The 25,543-nt window shown below is 44.9% G+C and overlaps 1 protein-coding gene across 1 annotated transcript in view; it reads right to left on the reverse strand.

The window, feature by feature from the left end:
• Positions 1-13,395: 13,395 nt before the first annotated feature.
• The window catches only part of Hacl1 (2-hydroxyacyl-CoA lyase 1), a 34,468-nt gene continuing 22,320 nt past the window's right edge, over positions 13,396-25,543 (reverse strand). The window contains exons 13-17 of the mRNA XM_021181400.3: positions 22,099-22,253; positions 21,093-21,251; positions 19,904-20,011; positions 15,501-15,687; positions 13,396-13,572 (exon numbers count right to left, since the gene is read on the reverse strand). Of these exons, the coding sequence (XP_021037059.1) occupies positions 13,540-13,572; positions 15,501-15,687; positions 19,904-20,011; positions 21,093-21,251; positions 22,099-22,253 (642 nt within the window). The 3' untranslated portion in view covers positions 13,396-13,539. The remainder of the gene's footprint in view (positions 13,573-15,500; positions 15,688-19,903; positions 20,012-21,092; positions 21,252-22,098; positions 22,254-25,543) is intronic.

The following is a 25,543-nucleotide window of genomic DNA, read 5'->3' on the forward strand; positions in this document are numbered from 1 at the left end:
CACCTGACAGATGCCAGTATGCTTGATCAGGATTATCTGAAGGCCCTCGCTGGGTTTCAGTGCTGATGTGGGCCGTGGACTCCACTTCCCACACATGAACAGACACAGCCCCACGCTCGCACAGGGCTTGCTAAACATCCATTCATCGACTGCAGCCAATTTCCTCTGATGTGCCCTAATAGGAGGGAGCTGTGGCATGGGTAATAGCAACCAACAAATAATTTAAAACTAATTTCTCCTTGGTTTGGGAATGCAGCATGTGACTTCCTGGCTGCCGACTGCCTGGCTAATTCAGTTTGCCTCAGATGAATGGGCCTTTACTGAGCTAACAGTACAGCTCAGCCCTGTGCTGAGGTGTGGAAGGAAGACTGCCAAGTGTAATGCGCCTTCCCCAAACTGTCAGACACGGTCACTGGGTGGTTGTGGGGACTTTGCTCACCAAAGGGTTACAAGGGTTACAAGGGGCCAGCATGTGAACGGACGTTGGAGTGGCAGTCTGCTCTGCTGGCTGCTAAGCATTTCTGGGAGCAGTACATATACCACACAACTCGAAGCTCAGTTTTTCTATCACCCTCCCTAGAGAGGAGAGAGAGTGAGGCTCCCAGAGGCTGAAACCTACCAAAGCAGAAACAGTCTGGGCACAGGCTCATCATGTGCAAAGCCTTTCCCCACCAGATACTATCTATCCAAATGGCAGACCTGTCCTGCAGAATGAATTCTGCACACACACATACAAACACACACACACACTCACACACACATACACTAACACACTCACACACACTCACATGCACACACTCACTCACACTCACACACTCATACCCACACACTTACACACACTCACACATACACTAACACACACTCACACACACTCACAACATACACACTCACACACACTCACACACACACATCTGTCCCCTAAATGCAAGGAGACCTCAAGACTATGCCGGAGGCAGCCTAGAGACCCCTTCCAGGATGCACAGCTGAAACCAGAGCCCCAGCTGCCACTGTGAGATCTGCCACACCTATTTGTACCAAGGCCACACCTTCCAGGTATTGTGTTATTCCCCACAATGAGTCCAACAAGAATGAGAAGGTGGCCCTGTTCCCGAGAGATCTGAGAACTCTCTGGGAGAAGCTTGGTTCCATTTTCCTTAACTTCTTGAAATGTGGACTCCTCATCTGAGCCTTCCCTCTGGGGTCCCACCTCCACCATTGCCTGACAGTTCAGCCAGCCTCTTCAAAAGTCCCCAGGTGGTGTCACTGGTCTCCCAAGAGGACCCTGGCTAAGTCAATGCATTATCATTGGTCTCCCAAGAGGACCCTGGCTAAGTCAATGCATTATCATTGGTCTCCCAAGAGGACCCTGGCTAAGTCAATGCATTATCATTGGTCTCCCAAGAGGACCTGCACTACAACGGCCCTCTTTACTTGTGCTTCCTATATAGGAAAGGGAGGTAAAACTACCACCCAGGCAAATTTACCAGATGAAACTGGCCAAGATTTTTAAAGGTTAAGACCACACAACAAAAAACAAGAACAAACAAAACAAAACAAAACAAAACAAAACAAACAACTACAGCTGTTTCAGTGTTTGCCATTATCACTGGCCTCAATGCCTGGAAGGAAGGCAATTCAGGTAAAAGTAACCGATCAGCAATGGTAGAAATCCACTCCCAGTGTTGTTAATACCTTTGGGGCAGACATTTGATAGTCAGCTTTTTTGCTGATGTAATAAAACAACTGAGAAAATCAACTTAACAAAAGAAACAACATTTCAGCTAATGATTTCCGAGGGCTCAGTTTATATTGGTAGGCCCCACTGGGGGACTGTGGCAAAGTAGGACGCTGTGTTAGGGAGCATATATAATAGAGCAATGATGATGGCCTTGTGGCGACTAGAAAGCAAAAATAGGGGGAGGGTCGGAGTTTAATACACCTTCAAGAACAAACTTCCTTCAACTAGGCCCCACGCCCTAACAATGCCACAGACATTTAGCATATGGGCTCTTGGAGAACATTTAAAATCTATACTGTATCAATAAGAAAACACTGCCGCCTGGAAACGCTCACTGGAGGCTTCCCATCATCCTTTGCTTCTGAAGGAGGGACGGAGGTAAGGGATGTGCTGAGTGTCAGACCTCTAGAAGCACAGCTGTTTGCCAGTACACTGACCGTTGCTTTTCGAGAACTAGCTTCTGGGTGAGAAAGGAGAAGTCTCTGAGAGTCCCTCAGGGCAGAGGCTGTAGATCAGTTGGCAGAGAGCTTGCATAACATGCACAAAGCCCTGGGTTCCATCCCCAGCAGTGAGTAAATGGCTCAGACGGTCAAGGAAGTAGGATCAGAAGTTCACGGTCATCAGCCGCAGAGTGAACTCGAGGTCAAAAAGAGTTACAGGAAATGTCAACTCAAGAAAATATTCATTAGGTATAGAATCCACACACAAAATATGCAAACATTAAACATGAAATACAGTGGAAATTGAAAACATATTTACATTGACAATGAAACAGATGTGTGTCCAGAAACAAATTTAACAAAAGCTCTGTAATGTCAGTATCATAAAACCTTAAAAACCTTGCTGAAGGACAAACACCAACAAGCAAACAAAACAACGACTTCAGGAAATTGTAAGATGTTATTCTCTAATAGAATACCCAGTGGTGGTGGCACAGACCTTTGATCCCAGCACTTGGAGACAGTGGCAGGTGGATCTCTGCGTTCAATGACAGCCTGGTCTACAGAGAGAGCTCTGGGACAGCCTGGGCTACAGAGAAACCCTATCTTAAAAAACAAACAAACAGACAAACAAACAAAAACAAATGAAGCTTAAAAAATAACAGCAAAACACAAAACAAACAAAAAGAAGTAACAAATAAGACACAAAACTTCTCAGATGTCGGTTTCCTATTGACTTGACCACTTAGGGACACTGTTTCAACCACAGCTTTTCCCTCCTGTATGGAGGGATGCGCTGACCCTGGGGGTTTGCCCCTCCTGGTGGGATGCTCTGGTCCCAGCGAAGGCAAACTTCATCTGCAGTGGCTGTCAGCTCACTTTTCATGTTTAAACCAACCAATCCCAGGCTGAGCGCCCCAGTTTTCCCCTTTGTGGTCCACATTTATCTGCTCTCCATTCTGGATCCTCCTGCCCTAAGTTTGTCAGTGCTACTTGGAGTCAACTGGGGACAGCCCCACACTACCCAAGACCTGCCCTGGATCGGGTTTCCCCATCTTCGCCTTTTTCTTCTGTCAATGATTCAGTAATGCTCTCTGCTTGAGTGTTGCCTCATGAATCTCTGTGGGATGTGGTACATCTCCTATTCTCCCCTTGCCTCTTCTCTCATACATTACATTCTGACCACAGTTTCCCCTCCCTCCACTCCTTCTAGGCCCTCCTTCTCCCCAGATTCACTCCTCCCGTTTTCTTTCAGAAAAGGGTGGAACTCCTAATGTTATCAACCAGCCATGCCATATCGAGTTACAGTAAGACTAGGCAACTGCCCTCATATTAAGGCTGGACAAGGCAACCCAGTAGGAGGACAGGGGTTCCAAAAGCAGGCAAAAGAAATCAGAGTCAGCCCACGCTCTCACTGTTAGGACTCCCACAAGAACACCAAGCTACACAACTGTAACATATATGCAGAAGACCTAGGTCAGAGCCATTCAGGCTCCATGGTTGTTGGTTCAGTCTCTGAGAGACCCTACGAGCCCAGCTTAGTTGATTCTGTGGGTTTTCTTGTGGTGTCCTTGGCCCCTCTGGCTCCTACAATCCTTCCTCCCCCTCTTCTGCAGGAATCTTCCAGCTCTGCCTAAGGTTTGGCTGTGGGTCTCTGCATTTGTTTCCATCAGTTGCTGGATAGTATCGCTGGTGAGGATTAGGGTAGGCTCCCATCTACAAGTACAGCAGAATATCAATAGTAATCATTTCATTGATTTTGGGGAGTTGGGGTGGCCCAACTAACCTGGGCTCATAGTTGCCTGATCAGAGAAGATGGTCAGTTCAGACTCTCTAGTCCCCATTGTTAGGACTGTTCACTAGGGTTACCCTTATAGACTCTGTGGAGTTTCCATTACACTAGGTCTCTACGTCATTCCCCAAATGCCCTCCAACTCCAATCATCTCTCCCTGTACTCTCTCGCTCCAATCTTTTCCCTCCTGTTCCCACCCCTATCCGCAGTCCACTGGTGAAATCTATTCTATTTCCCCTTCCCAGGGAGATCCATGCATACCACTTGAGCTCTCCTTGTTACGTAGTGTCTTAGGGTTTCCATTGCTGAGAAGATATCATGACCAAGGCAACTCTCATAGAGGACAACATTTAATTGGGGCTGGCTTACAGTTTCAGAGGTTCAGTTCATTATCATGATGGTGGGAAGTATGGCAGTGTGCAGGCAGACATGGTGCTGGAGAAGGAGCTGAGAGTTCTACATCTTGGTCAGAAGTCAGGGAGAAGACTGTCTTCCAGGCAGCTAGGAGGAGGGTTTTGAAGCCCACCCCCACATTGACACACTTCCTCCAACAAGGCCACACCTACTTCAATAGGTTCAACAGGGCCACACCTCCTAACAGTGCCACCTCCTGGGCCAAGCATATTCAAACCACCACAGTTAGCTTCTATGGCTCTGTGGATTATAGTATGAATATCCTTTACTTATAAGTGAGTACATACCATGTTTGTCTTCCTGGGTCTGGGTTCCTCACTCAGAATGATCTTTTCTAGTTACATCCATTTGCTGGCAAATTTCATGATATTGTTTTTAATAGAGGAGTAGTATTCTATTGTTTAAATGAACCACATTTTCTTTATCCATTCTTCAGTCGAGGGACATCTGGGTTGTTTTCAGCTTCTGGCTATTACTAATAAAACTGCCGTGAGCATAGTTGAGTAAGTGTCCTTGTGGGATGGAGGGAGGTGCACTTAAATGGGGGAACTATTTTGGCTCAGGGATTCAGAGGTTCCAATCCAGGATGAGCTAAGCATCATGGCAGTTAGTGTGCAGCAGAGCAAGGCAGCTCACCTTGTGGCAGAAAGGAAACAGGAAGACCTAAGGAAGGGACAGAGGACATAATACAGGTCTCCTGCACACCCTAGTGACCTCCTCCTTCCATCTATGCCCCACCTACTTTTGACCACATTCCAGCAAGAGCACATATCATGACTCTGTCATGGATTAATTAACTCCTTGATTAACAGCCCCCTCAGACCCAATAGCTTCGCCAAAGCCTATTAGCCAGCAATCAAGCCCAGATGTGTAAGCTTGTGGAATACATTTCCTATTCAAACCATACTGCTCCACCACTAGCCTGCAAACCCTCGTCTCCACTGTATAACCTAAGCTGCATTTAGTACAGTGGCTTTCCTCCTTCTTAATGCTGTGGCCCTTCACGGCGTTATGGTGATCCCCAACCATCACATTATTTCATTGCTACTTCATAACTGTGATTTTCCCACTGTTATGAATTGTAATGTAAATATCTGATAGATATGAGATCCCTGAAAAAGGGTCCTTTGACCCAAGGGGTGGCGATCTACAGATTGAGAACCATTCATTTAGTGCATCTTAAATGGCTATAATCTTAACTGTTCTGGCACAGCTGAGAAGTCCAAGTGCAGCCTCTTCTGAGACTCAAGGTTAAGCTGTGAACCTCATAAAATTAAACAGCAAGTTCCATACTTCCAAAATGCAAGTCCAGAGTAAGCATTCCCACTCTAAAAGAGAGGAGCAGGGTATAGAAGACTGGGATTAAGGCAGGCCAAAACCCAGCAGAGAAACATCACATCTTGTAGCTCTGTGTCTGGCATCTAGGTGCACGGTGTGGTGTGAGACTCAGAGGGCTTAGGCAGTCCCACGTCCATGACCTTGCAGTTTACAGCCCACAGGGTTCTCTCTAAGTCTGGTGTGAGCACACTGCCCATACCTCTACTTGGCAGAAGGTTCCTGGGGTCTCCACTACCCTCACAGCTTCGCACACAAGCCTCTCAGGGACTGCCCACTATGATTGCAGCCTCTGTCCAGCCTTCTAGTCTGGGTGGACCTCCATGATGTAGTAACATGTGGACTCTGCATGTCTGTATAGCCAGCATCATACGGACCAGGGCAATGTTTTCCTTATAGCAGGAAACCCTTGGTTCTAGGAAGATGCAGGGACCTCATAGTGCTTACTCGGCTGATTGTGGGAAACCTTTCCCTATGTGGTCTTGTGTGAGCTCTCCTCTCCAAGAAAACTCTAAACTGAGTTTAAACCTTTGCACCTGAGCCCCTGAGGTGGGTACAGGCTCATTCCCGAGGCCTCGAGGTGGGTACAGGCTCATTCCCGAGCCCCTGAGGGCTCAGTCCTAAGATGAGATCTAGGCGTCTTTCCCATCTCCTGGGTATAAACCACTTGCCTTGCTTTTGACAGCCCCAACCTCTTAAACAGCCACACTTTCCTCATCCCTAACATTACATGGACTTCTTTTCTGGGAAAACTCTGTTTTTCTAACTTTTCAACTATGCTTTTTGCTCTCAAGCCTTATTTTAAAATTGGCTGAAAAACCTCCAGCAATAATTATGCAATAGTCTCCGTGCTGCGATGCCTTGAAACTTCCTGTAAAATTAGTTCATTCTAAAAAAAAAAACCAGTTTCAGGGCTGGAGAGATGGCTCAGTGGTTAAGAGCACTGACTGTTCTTCCAGAGGTCCTGAGTTCAAGTCCCAGCAACCACATAGTGGCTCACAACCATCTGTAATGGGATTAGATGCCCTCTTCTGGTGTGTTTGAAGACAGCAACAGTGTACTCACATAAAATAAATAAGTAAATCTTTTAAAAAATCAGTTTTAAAATCTAGAGCATAGGAAATCTTTTTCTTAGCTAGAATTCACGAGTGGCTTCTACATTAATCTCAACAGAGCCCTCATGGGTATTCTCTACTGGTCATATTATCAAGATTCTGGTCCCCTGGTCTCCCACCAGAACCCTGTTTTAATCTTCTAAGCTTTCTTCTGGCCTGCTTCTCCACATTTATTATTTAAACCAGTTTAAAAAGAAAACTCTACAGAAAGTACACGGTCAGGTGGTTACAGCAATGCTGTCAGTTCTCGGTACCACCTGTCTGAATGAATCAATCTTTTGTCACTATAACCAACTACTTAAAGGAGGGAAGATTTTTGGTTCATGGTTTCAGCCCATGGTTGGTTGTCACCATGGCTTTTAGGCCCACTGGAAGATTGAAATGTCATGGAGGGAGGACAGGAGGTGGGGAAGCAGCCGGAGTCATGGCAGTCAGGGAGCAGAAGAGAGGATGGACTCACGCCAACAGGCGTCCTGCTCTCACTGAGAAGCTTTCAAAGGGGATTTTAAAATTGCATGTATGTGCCTGCGCGTGCGTGTGTGTGTGTGTGTGTGTGTGTGTTTGTGCACACGAGTGAGTGTGTGCATGACGAGCATGCATGCTACGGTGTGTGTGAGGGCAGAGGGCAGCTCACAGGAGTTGGTTGTCTCCGTCTCCCGTGTGGGTTCCAGGGATCAAGCGTGTCAGGTGCGGTAGGACAAGCCTCTCCCAGCTGAGCCGGTGTCCTTTATTCCTCTCAGCCTATGTGACAGTGCCACCCACACTCAGGGTGAGTTTTCTTCCCTTCATTAATACTCTCTGAAATATTCTCACTCACACAGACAGCCAAAATGTTTTTTAGAAACATTACAAACATTTACTCATCTTTTACTAACCATCTCTCCAATCAATCCAATCAGGTTGACAAGATTGAGCATCACAATCAACAAGTAAAAAAAAAAAAAAAAAAAAAAAAAGAACAAAACAAAACAAAAAACCAACAACCTGTGTGAGAGGAGCAGAGGGTGGCAGGGTGAGGGAAGGGTGGAGAAGCTGATGGAGACTGTGGACACAGGAATGGTAAAACAGGCTTTTGTTTTTTTGGGTTGTTTTGTTTTGTTTTGTTTTGTAAAAATGAATATTGTAGGCATAAAATCCAGACGTTAGCCCTCAAGTGACAGAAATATTTATTATCACAAATGAACTTAAAATTTGAACTCTATTTTGCCAAGGTAGAAACCTAAACTTCAGTTAATTGGGGGCCTCACCTCCCTCAGCCTCTGCCCCTAGCACTGAGGGGTTTATCAATACCCAGGCATTAGGGCAGGTTTCTGGTCCTTAGAAGATAGGTCCTCAGCTGGGCATGGTGGCGCATACCAAACCAACCAAACAAACAAACAAATAAAAAAAGATGACAGGTCCTCAATTGCCTGTGTACTTGTTTAAAAACCTGCTGTGGTTTCCGGGATGTATGACTCCTGAGTTTCTTCCTTCCCAGGATAGTGCTACTCTGTTGCTGTTTGCCTGGTGTAAGTCACCATGGAGCTGACCAAACAGGGGCAAGAGGATGCAGGTCTAGAGGATGGGGGAGGTGACCTGGGTCACACAGGTGCTCACCAACAGGGGCGTGAGGGGAGTGAACTTACCATGAATACTGTGTTGCAGAGATGCTACAGTGTAACAGAGGCGCTAGAAGGGAGGCAGCTTTGCAGAAGTACTGTGGATAAGGTACACAACGCACTACTGCAAGAATAGCAGGAGCTAAGCTGGAGCTGGGGAGAGACCATACTCAGGCTGCCATCAGGAACACTCGGGGACCAAGAGAATAAGTCTTGGGAGAGGAAAACCACATGGCTGGAGATTAACCACACCACCGAGCCAGCTCCAATGACAGTAGGAAAGAAACGATGGATCTTGCCACCTCTGTGGGCTATTTCTATGCTATGGGCCAACCTTGCACGCTTCCCTTCCTACTCTGAAACTGGAGACACTGGAATTTCTAGGTGTGTCTTCCTTTGCTCCTTAATTGGAGGGGTCAGTGCACCATCCAAATTTGCTGTGGGGTTTGTTGACCAGGTATCCTTTTTTTTTTTTTTCTGGATAGAAAGGCCTTGAGGAGGAGGGAAGATGGAAGCTTGTCCAGTGGAAGTCTCATGTAGAGGCAGTGGTGCTTATCAGAGTTGAATCCCTGGCGGTCTTTAGTTGTTCCCTCTCGGGCAGGGCAAGGTAGGCCATCAGCTGCTCTCTTCCTCATGATTCAGTTTTAGCTTAGCAGCATCAGTTACTAGACAGACAACACGTGACCTTCAACCTCCCTCAGCATGAACTCCACCCCCCTACATCAGGCTGGGCAGGTTTCTCAGGCTTTCTGCCAAATCCCCAACTAGAGTTTAACTGGTTTTCAGGCATCTTAATACACTCATATGGTGCTCTAGGGCAGTCTAAGTTTGCATGTATTTCAGGACCTTCTTCATAGCCATGCAGTATTTCCCCCACTTAAAAATTATGCAGCACTTGGGAGGTGGACACAGAAGGATTGTGAGTTTGAAGCCAGCCTGAACTACATACTGAGTTCCAGGCCAGCTTGGCTAATGGCTGGCAGGGTCTTGCCAAAGCCATTAGGGATAGCAGGGTAAGTAATTATCTTCACTTTTGATTTGTTTTTCCTTTGGTGTGCAAGGGTTATCGTTTCCTTGTAATGGACTTGAGACTTTTCCCTAAGGGGAGCACAAATCTACTGACTTCATATAATGTCCACAGAACCACTTTTTACTATAAGTTCTCATACAACTCTTATTTAGTGAACCCCTGCAGACACGGTGACCCACTTTCCTGAAAATATCTACTGTATTTGGGAGGAAGAACCACTTACTTCAAAAATAAACCACTGTGCTTCACCCTGAATCACCATTAGTTTCCTCTTGTGTTCTCTGCTAAGGGCCCACCTTTCCAAACGACAGTGCATTCATTATGTATGCCAGGCAAAGCGCTATGGCTTTGGGTAGCTTTTGGGCTCCCCAAATAACCCCATGAAATATGACCAAGCACATCAGTAAAGAAACTGACCTAAGAGATCACATTTGAGTTATTACCAGGACTGTGTAAGCATGGATGTTATTCAGCTATAAGATGAAAATATTTAAGGCTTTGTCTTTGAGACAGGGTCTCGATATGTAGCACTGGCTGACCTGTAAACCAAGGGTTGGTCTCAGAGAAATCTGCCTGCCTCTGCTTCCCTGGGTGCTGAGATGGAAGGGGTGTGCTACCATGCTAAACATTATTTATGATTTTGATTATTAACAAACCGATTCATATTAAAGGAGCTTTGGTTTTTGAGACAAAGGGTCTTACTATGTAGTTCAGGCCAACCTCAAATTTAAGACTCTAATGGTCTATCCTCCTGAGTCCTGGGATTACGATACATACAACTAGAGAGAATTTCTCATATTTTATCCTTCTAAGAAGTAACTCCTATGATAAAACTAACTACAAGGTTGTTTTACAAAATAAGCTGGGAGTGGATGATCAGGTACAGCGTTCTTGGATTAATCTGGACTGACCTCTGCTGGCCACACTATTAACCAGCCAACATTTTTTTCTTATAAGGATAACACAGTTAGAAAGGGGGACATTTATCCCTAATTATATCTAACTGGAGTAATACAGTTCAACTTAAAAATATTAAGCCTGCCACATAATCTGCGTCAAAACTTTGTATTACATTTGGCCGTCAGGCAGGTGTCCATGGGCAGAGGCGATTACCAAGAACATGTGGGTTACCCAAGTCAAATGCTCCTCTGTGATTCCTCCTGGGCAATTTGGGCTTGGATCAGGGCCCTATGAGAGCTGTACACTGCTCACTGCAAAAATCTTCCCGGTTCTCATCTAGAGCTAGAAACTTCCCACACTGAGGTGGTCTCTTGTGCTACAACTCAGCCAATGCAGACAAATCTATTGTAATGTTTATATGCTGAATTTTGATATAAAGTCTTGTGCTCTGATTCATGAAAAAATGCAAAAATAGCAGGTACATCCACCTCTAATATTTTAGTTCTAGTCGTTGTTGTTGTCGTCGTCTTTGTTGTTATGATTGAGTGCCTGCGTTTATCTATGTGTGCAATGTGGACGCCTGGTTCCTGGGAGGCCAGCAGAGGGCAGTGGATCCCCTGAACTGGAGTTAGAGGCAGTTGTGAGCCTCTATGTGGGGGCTGGGAACTGAACCTAGGACCTCTGCAAGAGAAGCTACCTCTGAGCCATCTCTCCAGCCTCCTATTCTAATATCTTAAAATATAGTTCTGATTTTTTAAAATGTTGACTTTTAGCTAGAAAGATAGGTTAAAAAAAAAAGACTCTTTGCTTAGTATGTACAAAGCCTTAGATTCAATTCCCAGCAACTGCAAAAACACTTTCAATATTTTCTTTTTGTTGTTGTTGGGCATTTATTGATTGATTGATCTATCATTGGGTTTTTTGTTTTTTGGTTTTTTTTGTTGTTGTTGTTGTTGTTTTTGTTTTTTTGTTTTTTGTTTTTTCTGAGACAGGGTTCTTCTGTATAGTTCTGGCTGTCCTGGAACTTGCTCTGTAGACCAGGCTGGCCTTGAACTCACAAAGATCTGGCTATCTGCATCCTGAGTGCTAGGATTAAAATCATGTGCCACCACTACCTGACTCACTTTTAATATTTTCCAGGAGACAAAAATGACATAAAAATACTCCCATTACTACGTTGCATTAAGTGAAACCCGGGTTAAAGTCCTGAAGTTCCAAGCAATATTGCTTGTCTTTTTCCATAGTTGTGTAAACCCAGTATGGGTGCACAACCTTATGCCACAACTCTGTCTTTAAAAGCTTTTACTTGTGTGTGAGTGCATGCACATATGTGGGTGTGTGTGTGTGCTACAGCCAAAGTGTAGAGGTCAGAGGTCAACTTTGTAGTCTTGGTTCCCCCTTATCTACATTTCTGTAGGTTCTAGAGATCAGGCTCTGCAAGGCAAGTGCTTTTACACTCTAAATCATTTGCCTGATTTCTTTCTCTTCAATTATTTATTTCTTTATTTATTGGTGGTACTAAGGATATTAAACTCAGGCTTGGAGTGTTCAAGACAAGCGACCTACTTGAGCCAAATCTCCAGCCTCACTTTTTTTTTTTTTTTTTTTTTTTGAGACAGTCTCTCCATAAGCAGCTCAGGCTCACTTTGAGCTCTCAGTGTAACTCAAGCTGGTGAGAGAAACTTTTTATCTCCCTTATAATTGTAAGGCAACATTATCATTGTGTGGCCTGTCAATGACCCAAATTTTCTTACACAACACATGATAATAAACCATGGATAACTTCCTGGGTCTCGGTGTGGTATGCCTACACAAAGTAGCTAATCTACAGGGGTTAGTATGGCGGTGGTGTGACTTCTCTGGATCAGTGAGTCCTTTCCAGGAAAAACATTCAAGTATATATAGGGCAAGTTCCACAACAACTGAGATCAGAACCAAGTCTCCAAAAATAAAATACAGACTAGACCGAGTCTCCACTCTGCGGCAGAGAGGTGCTCTCGGGATCTCTGGATGCTGCATCATTTACACAGCTTTTATGTCTTTCTCCAATGCTGGCATTTGGCTATTTATGTGGTAGGATACTATTAGTCAATCTCCAATCCTTGACAAAGTACTGGAGAAAATCAATTTAAAAGGAAGAAATATTTACTTTGATTAATAGCCTTTTAAGCTTTAAGCTTCATTTTATTTTAAATTGTGTGTATATAGGCATCTGTGTGCGGGTGTATGCATGAGAATGTAGCCAAAGGAAGCTGAAGGCATTAAATCCCCGCCCCGCCCCAAGTCCCTGGAGATGCAATTACAGGCAGTTGTGAACCACCGCTGTTGCTAAGAACCAAACTCATATCTTCTGCAAAAGTAGTTTGTGGGGCTGGTGAGATGGCTCAGTGGGTAAGAGCACCCAACTGCTCTTCCGAAGGTCCAGAGTTCAAATCCCAGCAACCACATGGTGGCTCACAACCATCCATAATGAGATCTGACTCCCTCTTCTGGAGTGTCTGAAGACAGCTACAGTATACTTACATATAATAAATAAATAAATAAATAAATAAATAAATAAATAAATAAGAGTAGTTTGTGCTCTTAACTGTGGAGTCATCTCTGCAGCCCTTGCTCAGTGGTGGACGTCCCAGTCCATGGTCACTTCGCCCTTTTGCTTTTGGGCCTGGAGTCCATCATGACAGGAGGCTCATGAAAGGGCTTGCTCAGCCCAGGGGATGTGAGCTTGAGGAGTGGCATCCCGCTGGGTCTTAGTCCCCAGTGACTTCACTCCGACATCCAAAGTGCCAGGAGCTGCGGACCAAGCCTTTATCACATAGCACAAGCCTTTAAGATCCAAAATCAGGGGGGCTTAGTGGTTAAGAGCGTTGTCTGCTCTTTCAGAGAACCCGGGTTCAATTTCCTGCATGGCAGCTCACCACTGTCTGTAACTTCAGTTCCAGGGGATCTGACACACTCATACTTGAATACACACACGCAGAACACCAATGCACAATAAAAAACAAAACAAAACCAAAGTCATAACAAACGTCTGGCTTTAGTCAATTTCTTTACTATAAAATACAATTTAAAGTGTATTTTTAAATACAATGTTAGCATTATGGTAATTTTGCTATGAAAAGTAAATTCTACCTTGCGGGAGAGAGAAAATTCCGCATAACCATCAAGTAGTTTATTCACATGTTAGAACGGGTGAGCCAGTGAAAATCCTAGAGGGAAAAAAAAACAGCATTGAGGCAGAAGAAATGGCCATATTACACTGTATCCTCACTGTAATCCCTTTAAGGACTATACAATATATAGAAGAACTAGACAATGGTGGTGAAAGAAGGTTTGTGTTTGGTCTAGTCAAAAAGAGCTGAAAAGCAATTAGTGAGACCAGTTCACCAAGACTGCCTTCCCCACAAGGCCCAGACGCAGGTTACTAGAGAGACTAAGATATCCCTGCAGAAAGCGGGAAGCAGCCAGCCACTATGACTCAATGGTGAACGGTGACAGACAACAAACATTCAATAAAGAATAACAGCTTGGAGATGAAAATATGTTAGAATCCCATTGGAACGAAGATAAAAAATGTTAAAAAGTATTTGATATAGGGATAATCCTACAGAATTACAAATGGCAGTGATAATTTCTACTTCTCTGAAATATGCAAATGCAGTTCATAGGAAACTGTAGATCAGATGTTGAAGCAGATCTTTAAGGGACTGGGAGGATCCCTGCCAATGCCGCCGCTCGCTCGTTCCGTCCCGACCTACTCTGTCCGTCTACATGACCAGCAGGTTCTATGCTGAGTATCTTTTCTCTGCTCTCATGTAAATTCTGAGGTCTCCCATGTCTGCCTGGACACAAGCAGAATCTCAGCAGAATTCTATATATCTGACAGTTTCCAAATCCGTTGCTGTATATTTTATTGATTGTTCAGGTATCTGCTCATAAGAACCAAGAGAGAGGGACTAGAAAGATGGCTTCGTGGATAAAGTGCTTGCTGGCAAGCATAAGGATTGGGGTTCAGACTCCTGGAACCCACATAAACACATGTGACCTCAGAGCTTGGGAGGGGAAGTTGAGGTTCCCTCTGGGGTGAGCTCTGGGTTTAGGAAGAGACCCTGGCTCAGTAAATGAGAAAGTGAAAGACAATTGAGGAAGACATCTGATTTCAGCTTCTGGCTTACGTACTCACTGCACACATGTTCACCCACATATGTGAACACACGTGCTCATAGACCACATATATACACACATGCTGGGGTGGGGAAAGGAGAGGGGAGAGGGAACGAATAATTGAGTAGATTTCTGCTCTGAAGAGTGGACTCATGGAAGACAGGTGTGTAAGCACAAGCAGGCGGAAGGTCCAGAGTACACAGATTAAGAATGAAAATCAGCTTACTCTAAGATGGAAGGCAACATCACATGGCACACCTTGACATTTATCTCACTATTGTGGCTACTGCATCAATACCCATTAGAGGTTACAGGGACTAAGTTGACTGCAATTGCATAAATCCATTGGCTGCACACACCACTGGCTGCACACACCACTGGCTGCACTCACCACTGGCTGCACACACCACTGGCTGCACACACCACTGGCTGCACACACCACTGGCTGCACACACCACTGGCTGCACACACCACTGGCTGCACACACCACTGGCTGCAGATTCCTCTACACGGTGCTCACTGTACTTGGTTTTCCTACAGCTCCTCCAACTGGCCGGCTGCCTCTTGACACAGAGCCCTGGACCCCTTTCCACCCTCTCTCTGCTAAATCATCACTGATTGCAGTTCAAGCACTACTACCAATGAGATTTCCTATAACAACAATGTGTTTCTTCACTTACAGCTGGTCACCGTGCTCTGTCATGTAGCACGGAGTTGTGAGGTAGCCTACTGTCCACGTCCCCTGCTACTGTAAGCTCTGTGGGATCAGGACAGCCTAGGTTTGCTCACCTCTTACTCTAAACAACACACATAGCGACATCTCAACAAATATTTAGTTGAACAAGGAAATAAAACTGCCAAACTCAGACACAGACTTAGACGGAACTCTGGACTGTGGTGGGCTCGCCTCTCAGGAAGGAGCCCTGAGAGAATGAATATACATTCTTGTCCTCTGTTTAGCAACGGAACCTACCTGGGCCTTGCGTGTACTTTGTGGCTCAATCATAATGTTGAGAAGGCAGGGTTTACTTGTGTCTTGCAGAGCCTGCCTCAGCGAGTGTCGGAGCTCTTCTGGTGTTCGTACAAAATACCCTTTGCCTCCAAATGCAGTCATGACCTGCTCATAATGCGAGTTGGGCAAGAGGCACATGGGAGGGACACTGAAAAGCAAGTTGTAAGACGGCAAAATTAAAAATCTTTAAGCTTCTAGAAACAAAGACTCTTCCAAGATTATCTGCAAAAAATTGAAGCTGACCCCCGAGGCATACTTTTTCTTTTTCCAGCACAGCTCTGTTTAGCAGCAGTATGTAACACAGTGTCCTCAGTACAGCTGTTTAGCAGCAGTACGTAACACAAATGTCCTGGTTCCCGTCCTTCCTCTGCTCCACCTCAGGAGTTTCAGGCACCTTGGGTGAGCTAGCTGAACTCCAGGCCTTTTATTACTAAAAGAAACTGCAGCTCTATCAGCCAGTGACAACAGCCTTAACAGTTAATGCAACAATAACCGACAGTTTACTGCCTGGCTAGTGAGGGCAGGTACCACCATGCCTGGCTTTTGCTTGTTTGTTTGTTTGTGGGCTTTTTCTCCTCATAGATTTTCTTTTGGTTTTTGTTTTTGTTTGTTTTTTCGAGACAGGGTTTCTCTGAGTAGCCCTGGCTGTCCTGGAACTCACTCTGTAGACCAGACTGGCCTCGAACTCAGAAATCCACCTGCCTCTGCCTCCCAAGTGCTGGGATTAAAGGTGTCCGCCACCACGCCCGGCCCTCATAGATTTTTTTAAAATATAGTTCTTTTCATCTTTAGAGCAAAACCAACCAACCAAACCAACAATCAGTTGACCACTGGACTCTAGCCTTAAAGACAACACCCAACAACTCTAGGACAGCACTTTAAACAGCCATCTGCATTGTAACTGTTGGATGTGAGTATACCCTTCAATGGGAAAGTCTTTAACTTTGCAGTCATTAACTGTCTCAACTTTTGAAGGAGTTTCAGCTTTGCGAAGGCTTTGGTTCCATGACCCTAACTTGTCAGTGGCTCCATGAGATTCAGATAGATATGTGCGTTTCTCAAAGTGTGTACTGAGTCACCTGGCTGCAGGCTGTGGTGTGGTGTGTGTGGTCATTCATGAAAGTCATCAGGGTACTAACTGGCAATGTTATAGAGCAGTCTGGCCCATGTTTCTTTCTTTTTTTTTTTTTTTAATTTATTATTGTATGTATATGAGTATACTGTAGCTGTCTTCAGACACACCAGAAGAGGGCACCAGATCCCATCACAGATGTCTGTAAGCCACCATGTGGTTGCTGGGAATTGAACTTGGGACCTCTGGAAGAGCAGTCAATGCTCTTAACCACTAACCCATCTCTCCAGCTCCTGGCCCATGTTTCTTGCCCTCTGGTACAGCTGGCTATTCACCACAAAAAACCAGCAGAGGGCACGGTGTGGAGATAGCGCCATCAGAGCCGAGATGACAGTACATGAAACTGCATCCCTCACCCCCTTATTTTTGCTTGTTTTGGGCCAGGGCTTGCTATGTAGCAGAGTAACTTGGAACTCAGTACATAGCTCAGGCTGGTGGCCTCAACTCTGAATCCTCCTGCCTCAGCCCAGATTTTCTACTGAATCTTTGTGTGTGTGTTTGTGAAGGAGCCTTGACGTATCTTGGACTCATCAGCTTGAGTGGTCATCTTGCCTTAGCCTCCAGGGAGAGTCGGTAGACCACACGTATGTTAGTACACGTTGCTTCTTGTATTTTTATTGTTTATATTGCAATGTCTAAGAGAACTTTCTGTAATGACAGAGGTGACTTACAGTATGCTGGCCACACACTACCTGTTAGTATGAGTACTTGAAATTTAACTAAACCAAGAAACTGGATTTTTAAAAAATATTTATGTATTGATTGATTGAGACAGGATTTTTTCTGTGTAGCCCTGACTGTCCTAGAACTCACTCTGTAGACAGGACTGGCTAGTCTCAAACTCAGAGATCCACCTGCCTCTGCTCCTCAAGCACTGGGATTAAAGATGGGTGCCAACATGCTTGGCAACAAAGGACTTATTTTTATTTTATATGTATGGGTGTTATACTTGCATGTTATCTGGGTACCGCATGTGTGCAGTGCACAAGGAAGCCAGAAGAGGGCGTCAGATCATTTGCCACAGAGCCATCAACTCTCAACAACTTCTCAGCTTAAGATGAGGGGAACTGCCGGGCGTGGTGGCGCACGCCTTTAATCCCAGCACTTGGGAGGCAGAGGCAGGCGGATTTCTGAGTTCGAGGCCAGCCTGGTCTACAGAGTGAGTTCCAGGACAGCCAGGACTACCCAGAGAAACCCTGTCTCGAAAAACCAAAAAAAAAAAAAAAAAAAAAAAAAAGATGAGGGGAACTGAATGTCTTTTCTTTTAAAATAAGAAACAGGGTTTTGTGTAATTCAAGCTGGCCTAGACTTGCTGTGGTGGTTTGAATATGCTTGGCAGAGGGAGCGGCACTATTAGGAAGTGTGTCCTTGTTGGAGTAGATTGGCCTGACTGGAGCAAGTGTGTCACTGTAGGGGTGGGCTTTGAGAGCTCCCTCTGAACTGCACGAGGATGCCAGTGTCTTTCTGGTTACCCTTCAGATGAAGATGCGGAACTCTCACCTCCTCTAGCACCATGCCTGCCTGGATGCTGTCGTGTGTCCTGATGTGATGAGAATGGACTGAACCTCTGAACCTGTAAGCCAGCCCCAATTAAATGCTGTCCTTTATAAGAGCTGCCCTGGTCACACTGTCTGTTCACAGCAGTGCAACCATAACTAAGCTACTTGCTGTGCAGCTAAGGATGACCTTGAACCTGCTCTTCTTGTCTTTAATGATAGGATTACAGGTGTGCCCAGCATATCCAAGCTAAGAAATACTGAGGCTCAAACTCGAGGTGTCGTGCATAAAAGGCAAACGCTCTATCACCTGAACCATGTCCTCAGTCTAGAAACCTTCCACTTTATTTATTTTTAACTGAAGTTAAGTAGTAACACGGGACCAGGAGCTACTACACCCTGACGGTATTATCCACGGTATTATACACCCAGTCTGTATTATCAACTATAATGAAGGCAAAAGAAAAGGCATGGATGGCGTGGTGGTTAGAATGAAAATGGCTGCCACAGGCTCACATATTTGAATACTTGGTCCCCAGTAGGTGGAACTATTTGGGAAGGATTATGAGGTGTGGCCTTGTTGGACGAGGTTTATTACTTAGGGCAGACTTTGAGATTTCAAACGACAATGCCATCCCCAGTGTGCTCTGTGTCCTCTGCTTGTGGATCACGGTGTGAGCTCTCAGGGCTGCCCCAGTCCACGTTTTCACTCCACCATCAGAAACTCTAACCCCCAGCACTGTAAGCCCCATTAAACTTTGTTTTCATAAGTAGCCTTAGTTGTGATATTTTATCAATGCAATGAAATAAGTAATACAAATGGTTATGTAAAAACAACCACGAAAGCATACATAAATGAAAACACTACTTTTCTCTATCCTTGGCTGAGATAAACTGTTATTTGTATACCCAGGACCAGTTCTAACAGACTTAAGTTTGACTCTGCCATCAGATAATGAAGGTTTAGCTTTGTGGGAAAAGAAAGGAAGATCTTTAAAGTATACATAACTCACCAGCCCCTGTGACGGCTAAGCTTGGCTGTCACCTTGTCTATATCTGGCATCAACTAAAACCCAAGCATCTGGGCACACCTGTGAGAGATTTCTCTTGACTGGATCCTTTCAGGTGGGAAGACCCACCCTCAACCTGGGCCACCCCTGGAGGTGCCTATGCAAAAGGACTTGGGAGGAGGGGGCCTTTGTTTTCTGTCTGCTTGCCCTCCCTCTTGCTGGCAAGTCCATCTGTTCTGCTGCTGAGGCATTCCTTCCCTGGTATTGGACCCTGCTTCATCAGGACTAAAGGCCAGCCTTGTGGACTGAACAACTATTGGGTTCTTCTATTGGAAGATAGCCATTGTTGGACGAGCCAGAGAAACCACAAACTGTAAACCAGGCCAATACGTTCCCTTATGCTGACTCTCATATACGCTCATGAGTTCTGTTCCTTGAGAGAACCTTGACTAATACAGCATCAACAGTGTCAGTAATTGCTAGCACTACTGTTACCTAAGTGTACACATCACAGAGTTTGCTGAGTTGACGGTGGTTCCCTGATTTCAACAGTCAACAGTCATGGGTAGCTAGCTGTATATAAAGGAACCGTGAAGAGATGGCTTTAAAGGGCCCGAGGAACTAGCCAAGTGTATGATATGGAGGCGCATTCCAACCCAGCAAACTATTAAAAGACAAACCAAATACCTGGCATAATATAATTATCCACTGTTCTGAGTTACTCACGTTGTAGCAGCTTCTTGAAAATGTAGCATTTTTTCCCAGGTGTCAGCATCAAAACCTTGGTAAATTCCATTATTGTTTACTACCAACAGTATGATTGGCAAGTTGTACCTAAAGAGAAAATAAACTATGAAGATATCATTCTTTCTAAAACAATTTCTTTTCTTAAAACTGAAATTTTTACTTAAAAGTAGATGTTTTCTATAAGAAAATTTCAATATCAGAGAGAAAACCAAGCATTTATTATCCCAATTAAAAAAATACCAAACCACTGATAGAAACATCACAGTAGTGGAATTTGTTCAAGACTCGGGGCTGGTAATCTGCTTAGCTATGAACCCTGGTAAATCACTGAACTTTTCCAGTTGGGTACAAGAAAAAACACCTCCCCCACTCCTCTGAGGCCTGTTTCTAGACGGTTCCTAGGCACACGGAAGTCTCAGTCTATTACTGAATGCCTCAATGACAACCAGCCTGTGCTGGCTGCTGTGACAACCAGCCTGTGCTGGCCGCTGTGAGAGACAGACAACTAACACCCAGTCTGCATCATCAATCACAGCAAAGCGTGATTGGTGCAGAGGAAGAACACCCATCAATGTCTTCAACAGTACAGCCAAGACAAGAAACTGAAAAGCTGAAAGAGAATGTGGGCTTTGTTTTCTAAACATAATTTCTGAGGGCTTGGAGTCATGACAGAACAAAGTAAATGAATGTGGTAACTTTGTTTTCTGTGCTACAAGGGAGTTATCACCCTCTAGAAAGCTAAATTCTCTCCGTACATCACTTTTTGGCACATGTCAATTGGTTGTTATACATGGGTTCACATAGCCTAGGCTGGCCTTGAACTTGTTATGCAGTGGAGGATAACCCTGAACTCCAGATCCTTCTGTCTCCACTGCTACCTCAGGACTACAGAGTGTGTTGCCAAACCTAGTTTTCTTGATCTCGACAGTCTTATATATCAAAGCTTTGAAAGTCCCAAAACGTGATTCACAGAATCGTACGAAGAGCTCTAAGTATAACATTTTATTGTAGCTTAAATGCAGCTGGGTATGGGGCTGGCAGAGTCCTCAGCTGACGTGGTGGGGGTTTCTCCTTGAGAGCTTAGACAGTGCTGTCCAGGACAGCTGCTTGGGAAGCAAGCATGTCTTGCACGGTTTCCTAGGTGTGAGCATAAAATGCTGTTTTTTACCTGCAGATGGTCTCCACTTCCATGCCGGAAAATCCGAAGGCACTGTCACCTTCCACACAGACGACCCGCTGCCCAGGACTTCTGTCTTTAGCCACTAGAGAAGCTGCAATGGCAAATCCCAGGCCAACCCCCATTGTTCCAAAAGAACCTGCATCAAGCCTGTTAGGAACAGAGCTGAAGTCAAACTCTCTAGACAGATCATGCAGTGTAGTGTTAACACAATCTTTCAGTTTTTGTTTATGTGGTTTGTGGAGAAAAATTAATAAACATTTTTCTTTAATACAAAATCTTTAGGACATAAGGAACTAATTTGTCAAGGATAAGCAGCATAAAAGAAACCAGCCAAAACCAGCCACGCATGCTTGCTTGGATAAATATCCTCTCAGGACACTGACTACACCAATTATCATACTATACCAAGGACTAGGAAGCATAAAAACTATAAAGCTATAAAATCTCACTTGAGAACATACTTATGAGCCAGGCAGTGGTGGTGCACACATTTGATCCCAGCACTCAGGAGGCAGAGGCAGGTGGATCTCTGTGTTCAAGGCCAGCCTGGTCTACAGAGTGAGTTCCAGGACATCCAGGGCTACACAGAGAAACCCTGCCTCGGAAAACCAAACCAAAACCAAACCCAAAAACCACTTATGTGTGGCTGGAGCGATGGCTCAGAGGTTAGGAGCACTTGATGCTTTGACAGAAGACCTGAGTTTACTCCTAATACCCACATGGAGGTTTTCAAGAGGCTGTAACTCCAGTTCCAGAGGATCCCAAAGCCCCTTTCTTACCTCTGAGGGCACCAGGCAGACATGCGGTACACATACATACACACAGGCAAATCACGTACATAAAATAAATGAAATAAATCTGAAGAAAAATTTAAAATACATTTATGAAATACGTCCCTATACAGTAGACATGTACAGTTTTCAAATATCATTCATAATCCGCTTCACTGGGGCTTTAAATGAGACCCACTGTCATTTCCTCCTCGGAGCCTCACCTGTGGCGAGGAAGGCAGTTCTGAAGCATAGTCCGTCCGATGTCCATGGTGTTTGCCCCCTCACTCACTATGAAAGCGTCTCGGGGCAACTGTTCTTGAACGTGGTAGAACACTGTGTAATAATTCATAGGGAGGGACTTTTGGGCAGCCAGTTCCTAAAATAGCAGAGGCGAGTATACAATAAATTATATTGGGACATCATGAAAGTTACTGTGACAGTAAGCTATTACCATAGTTATTTTAGAACAGTGTAATACCATCAATAAGCTACAAGATTCCAAAATGGCTGCATAGCAGTTACTCTTTCAACTGTGAACCATCCAGAACCATGCTAACACCAATGTGCCCTACAGTCCCAGCTGGGACATGATGGATACGCCATGGAATCCCCCATGTCCTGTGGAGTCGATGCACCTTACCACATCAAACACCTGCAGAAGTCGTACAGTAAAGATGGCTGAGTAACACTGGGATCAACAAAACAGAACAGTCCTATGGTACACTCTTAGAAAAACACTGTCTTTCAGTCCAGCATGTCCACAACTTACAACCACACGTGACTCTTATGGGAGATGGCAGCTTATGTGAGGACGTCACGTGGGCTGTGGGGACTCCTTTTGATCAGGGTAGCAAATTGGGGATGAAAAGTTTGACCCTTTTCTCTTTCCAGGCTTCCCACTTGCAGTTTTCAGTAACCGCCTCTTGAACCAGTGCATGAATTATAGCAGTCAGGTGTCTCTGTGCTGCTTTCTGATCACAGTACTGCACTGCGTGTAAATACATGTTTCTATTCAAAAAAAAAAAAAAACAAAGAAAGAAAACATTGTCTTACGTATTTTTCAGAATATTTTTATCTGAAATATGGCCCTAAGTTTAAAACTAAGATGTTAGGATTACAGAAGATGATCTGAGAACCTGGCTCTTCTCTCACACATTGTAGAGCAGCTATTTTAGAGTCTCTGAGTGAAGATATATATATATATATATATATCCAGACAGCCACAGGCCTGCTAGCGCCGGGAGGAGCCACTGGGTTTCATCAGTACCAGGCCCATCTGGTCCCGGCACTGCAGCCTCGCCTGTGCTAACCCTCCTGCTGGAGATGAGTTACCCGAGATGCTGGAGAGTCTGCACGCCACTACAGTAGACAGAGGACAAACCCTGAGGGCATCCTAGGGTATTTATGATAACTTAGAGAACAGAACTGAGCCTGGCTCCTGACAGTAGAAATAGTCCCGGTGGAGTTAGGCACATAAATTCTGCTGTGTTTGGTTGAAAATACAAACTTATTCTATGATGACAGATACATTAGGGGACAAAAATGCCTTGCTCAGATTTCAAATTTTCAAATGTATCATCCTATCAGGAGGAAATCCTAGGCCAGGCTGGAAAGGTAGGTCACTGGTCAAGGGCACTTGTCGCTCCTGCTGAGGACCCAGGTCGGGTTCCCTGCACACACATGGTAGTTCACAACTATTCATAACTCCAGTTCCATCTGACCTCTGAGGGTACTAGGCACACATAGTGTATATACATACACACACACAAACACTTATGTATCCCCCCAAAAATAAACTACTTAACAAGAAGAAACCCCAATCACAAAAGAACTCAAATGATATGTACTCACTGATAAGTGGATATTAGCCCAGAAACTTAGTATAACGAGATATAAGATACAATTTGCAAAACACATGAAACTGAAGAAGAACGAAGACCAAAGTGTGGACACTTTGCCCCTTCTTAGAATTGAAAACAATCACCCATGGAAGGAGTTACAGAGACAAAGTTTGGAGCTGAGACAAAAGGATGGACCATCTAGAGACTGCCATATCCAGGGATCCATCCCATAATTAGCCTCCAAACGATGACACCACTGCATACACTAGCAAGCGTTTGCTGAAAGGACCCTGATATAGCTGTCTCTTGTGAGACTAGGCAGGGGCCTAGCAAACACATAAGTGGATGCTCACAGTCAGCTATTGGATGGATCATAGGGCCCCCAATGGAGGAGCTAGAGAAAGTATCCAAGGAGCTAAAGAGATCTGCAACCCTGTAGGTGCAACAACAATATGAACTAACCAGTACCCCGGAGCTCTTGACTCTAGCTGCATATGTATCAAAAGATGGCCTAGTCGGCCATCACTGGAAAGAGAGGCCCATTGGTTGTGCAAACTTTATATGCCCCAGTACAGGGGAACGCCAGGGCCAAAAAATGGGAATGGGTGGGTAGGGAAGTGGGGGGGGGGGCTATGGGGGACTTTTGGGATAGCATTGGAAATGTAATTGAGGAAAATATGTATTTAAAAAAAAAAAAAAGAAGAAACCCTGGGTGTAGACTGAACACTTCACCCAGCTGAATCAAGACACATACGAGTACACAAAACACTACAACTTAAAAAGCCATCGTCCCCCTGACAATCAAGGAGGAAGTGCTGTGCATATAAAGACTTTGAACAGAAGTCCCCAAACATTGAAGAAGTGATCCACTGTGGTGCTCGCTAGGAAGGCTTAGTGGTCATTTCAAAACACATCTCCAGATCCTTCACTAGCAGGCAAAACCCCAAGGTCAGATGTGAAAGCCACAAGAGTTTCCAGCAGTGACATAAGAGTTAAATGGCTGTGTGTGTGTGTGTGTGTGTGTGTGTGCGCACATGCACATGTGTGTATGTGCATGTAAGGGGAGGCAGATTATACATTGATCAAATTTCCCATTTGGAAGAAGGAACTAGCTATCACACTCACGTGCCTTGAAGGAAAGGTATCTTAAGGGCAGATGACCATCTCCTAACATGCCCTGGATATACCGGATATTCTGCACTAGATCAAACTGACAACTTTCCAAGGTCAGACTGCTTTTCTTCTACCAGTTCACAGCACTCTCAAACGGAGACTCTTCAGACGCTCGATCTGCAGGAGCCTGAGGCCCCTTCCAGGTAAAGCACACACTACCTACACCACAGGTACACACACAGGGGCGTGCACAGGTTACAAGTCACACACAGGGGCATGCACAGGTTACAAGTACACACACAGGGGCATGCACAGGTTACAAGTACACACACAGGGGCATGCACAGGTTACAAGTACACACACAGGGGCGTGCACAAGTTACAAGTACACACACAGGGGCATGCACAGGTTACAAGTACACACACAGGGGCGTGCACAGGTTACAAGTACACACACAGGGGCATGCACAGGTTACAAGTACACACACAGGGGCGTGCACAGGTTTTTTTTTCTTATTTACATAGTTAAAAACTCACCTTTTAGGGGGGCATTCTTCAAGATTTGAAACAGGTTTGCTCTGTGTAGCCCTGGCTAGGCCCAAACTCTACCTGCCTCTGCCTCCCGAGTGCTGTGATTAAAGGCGTGCACCCTATGCCTGGCTTCACTACCATTTTTTATTAGTTCTTATCCCACTTTCTGGCTTGTAGCCCTT

The sequence above is a fragment of the Mus caroli genome, unplaced genomic scaffold (genome assembly GCF_978045245.1).
Source record: "Mus caroli unplaced genomic scaffold, Mus_caroli_1 scaffold_12, whole genome shotgun sequence".
Lineage (NCBI taxonomy): Eukaryota > Metazoa > Chordata > Mammalia > Rodentia > Muridae > Mus > Mus caroli.